Below are 2979 nucleotides of genomic sequence, written 5' to 3'. Positions count from 1 at the left end.
AATGTGGAAAGTATAGAATAATATCATTAATATCATAAAAATAGAAATCAAACTCACTGCCATCGAGTTGATTCTGACTCATAGCAACCCTATAGTTGCTGAAGATAATTCAAAAGTGGTGACGTGTACATTGATGTGGAACTGCCAGAAATTCAAGCTAGATTCAGAAGACATTGTGGACTAAGGGATATCACTGCTGATGTCACATAGATCTTGTCTGAAAGCAGAGAATACCAGAAAGATGTTTATCTGTATTTTACTGACTATGCAAAGGTATTCCACTGTGTGGATCATAACAAATTATGGATAACATTGTGAAGAACGGGGATTCCTGAACACTTAATCATGCTCATGAGAAACCTACACATAAACCAAGAGTTAGATGTTCAGACAGAACAAGGGGATAATGTATGGTTTAAAATCAGGAAGAGTGTGCATCAGGGTTGTATCTTTCACCATGCTTATTCGATCTGTATGCTGAGCACATAATCTGAGAAGCTGGACTAGATGAAGAAGAACATGGCATCAGGATTGGAGGAAGACTCATTAATGACCTGCGATATGCACCTGACACAATCTTGCTTGCTGAAAGTGAAAAAGACTTGAAGCACTTATTGATGAAGATCAAAGATTATAGCCTTCAGTAGGATTGCATTCCAACAGAAAGAAAACAAAAATCATCGCAGCTGGACCAATAAGCAACATCATGATAAATGGAAGAAAAGATTGAATTTGTCAAGGATTTCATTTTACTTGGATCTACAATCAATGCCCATGGAAGCAGCAGTCAAGAAATCAAACATTGTATTGCATTGGGCAAATGTGTTGCAAAATATCTCTTTAAAGTGTTACAAAGCAAAGATGTCACTTTGAAAACTGAAGGGTGCCTGATACAAACCATGATATTTTCAGTTGCCTCACATGCATGTGTCAGAACTTCATTTCTCTTTATGGCTGAGTAATATTCACAGAGGGACCCCACCCTGCCCTTGTATTGTGAAGTCTGTATAAGGTGGGCTAGGGGCACAGGGTGATGTCATAGACCATGGGCCAACCACCTGCCCTTCTCTCACCCTGGCCTTGTCTCTGATGTGGCCTTAACCTCTTCTCCCACAGAAGCAGCCATGTCCACTCCCCCACCTCGAGCTATTAACACAAATGACTCAAAGCCCCAGGGCCCAAGGTCCTCTCCAGGGGCGTCCAGACGTAGCTTGGGCCCCGCCACTATCCTGAGGAAAACTACCAGGCTGCAGGACACTCCAGACATGGTGGGGGACGGATCTCCGCCCAAGACAGGAGCAGTGGTCATCGACATGGGCACGGGCACCTGTAAGGTAGGCTTCGCAGGGCAGGCCCAGCCCACCTGCACCGTGGCCACCATCGTTGGCTGCCAGCCCAAAAAGCCCGCCAATGGCGGACAGCCAGAGCTGGAGACATTCATCGGCGAGGCGGCCCGCGGGCGGCTGGAGCTGACCTTGCTGCAGCCCATGCGCAGCGGCATCCTGGTGGACTGGGACGCAGCCGAACTGATCTGGCGCCACCTGCTGGAGCACGATCTGGGCGTGGCCCCCAAGGATCACCCTCTGCTGTTCTCCGACCCTCCCTTCAGCCCAGCCACCAACCGCGAGAAGCTGGTGGAGGTGGCGTTCGAGGCGCTGCGCTCGCCGGCCATGTACGTGGCCTCGCAGTCAGTGTTGTCGGTCTACGCGCACGGGCGCATCAGCGGGCTGGTGGTGGACACCGGTCACGGGGTCACCTACACAGTACCGGTCTTCCAGGGCTACAACTTGCCCCACGCCACAGAGCGCCTGGACCTGGCGGGCATCCATCTGACCGCCTTCCTGGCGGAGGTGCTGCGCGGCTCGGGCCTGGCACTGGGCCAGCAGGACCTGGAGACCGTGGAGAGCATCAAGCACCGCTACTGCTACGTGGCGCCCGACTTCCTCAAGGAGCAGGCGCGGCCGGAGCAGGAGTGTCGCCAGGAGCTGAAGCTGCCGGACGGCAGGACCGTCACGCTGGGCAAGGAGCTCTTCCAGTGTCCAGAGCTGCTCTTCAGTCCCCCCGAGATCCCGGGGTTGTCACCCGTGGGCGTCCCCACCATGGCCAAGCAGAGCCTGCACAAGGTGGTCCTGGAGGCGCGCGCGGACATGGCCCAGAACGTGCTGTTGTGCGGGGGCTCCTCGCTCTTCCCCGGATTCGAAGGCCGCTTCCGGGCGGAGCTGCTGCGCTCTCTGCCCCCAGAGGCCCACGTGGTGGTGGCGGCTCAGCCCACGCGGAATTTCTCGGTGTGGGTTGGGGGTTCCATCCTGGCCTCGCTGCGGGCCTTCCAGTCCTGCTGGGTCCTCCGGGAGCAGTACGAGGAGCAGGGGCCCCACATTGTGTACCGCAAATGCTACTGACTGGGTGGGCCGGCGTTGGCAGTAAAGTCTTTGCCACCCAACTTCCTGCTCTGTCTTGTCCCTCGGCTGGGCCACGACCCCTGGGTCCACCCAGACACCCCTAGCCCCACCTCATCAAGATCTGTCCCCTCCTAACTCATTTCCCACTATCCATCCCTGGAGACATTCTTGCTCTCACCCCCAAACCCACCTCTCCCATAGTAAACCCCAATACATGTTATAATCTCACTCTTCCATGATATTTGTCCCCAAGCATCCTTATATGTTGTTGTTAGGTGCTGTCGAGTCATCTCCGACTCAAAGCGACCCTATGTACAGCAGGACAAAGCACTGCCCGGTCCTGGGCCAGCCTCACAGTCCTTGCTGTACCCGAGCCCGTCATTGCAGCCACTGTGTCACTCCATCTCATTGACACCCTTCCCCTTTTTCACCGACCCTCACTAAGCAAGGTATCCTTCTCCAGGGAATGGTCCCTTCTGACAACATGACCAAAGCAGGTGAGATGAAGTCTGGCCATTCTTGCTTCCAAGGAGCATTCCGGCTGCACTTCCTCCAGGACAGATTTGTTCGGTCTTTTAGC

General features: G+C 53.8%; 1 protein-coding gene across 1 annotated transcript; it reads left to right on the top strand.

Moving 5' to 3' along the window:
* Positions 1 to 1124: 1124 nt before the first annotated feature.
* ACTL9 (actin like 9) lies at positions 1125 to 2399 on the top strand. Its single transcript, XM_007953723.1, has one exon. It carries the CDS (start codon positions 1125 to 1127, stop codon positions 2397 to 2399), a length of 1275 nt encoding a protein of 424 aa, XP_007951914.1.
* Positions 2400 to 2979: the final 580 nt, after the last annotated feature.

This window comes from Orycteropus afer, unplaced genomic scaffold, assembly GCF_000298275.1.
Source record: "Orycteropus afer afer isolate SDZICR_OR568_19922 unplaced genomic scaffold, OryAfe1.0 scaffold00405, whole genome shotgun sequence".
NCBI classification, from domain to species: Eukaryota; Metazoa; Chordata; class Mammalia; order Tubulidentata; family Orycteropodidae; genus Orycteropus; species Orycteropus afer.
Note: the sequence above shows the minus strand (reverse complement) of the source record. Positions and strands in the feature narration are given on the sequence as shown.

Bases quoted from the DNA above. Each gene is read 5' to 3' on its own strand.
- ACTL9 (XM_007953723.1), top strand. From the start codon at position 1,125: ATGTCCACTCCCCCACCTCGAGCTATTAACACAAATGACTCAAAGCCC.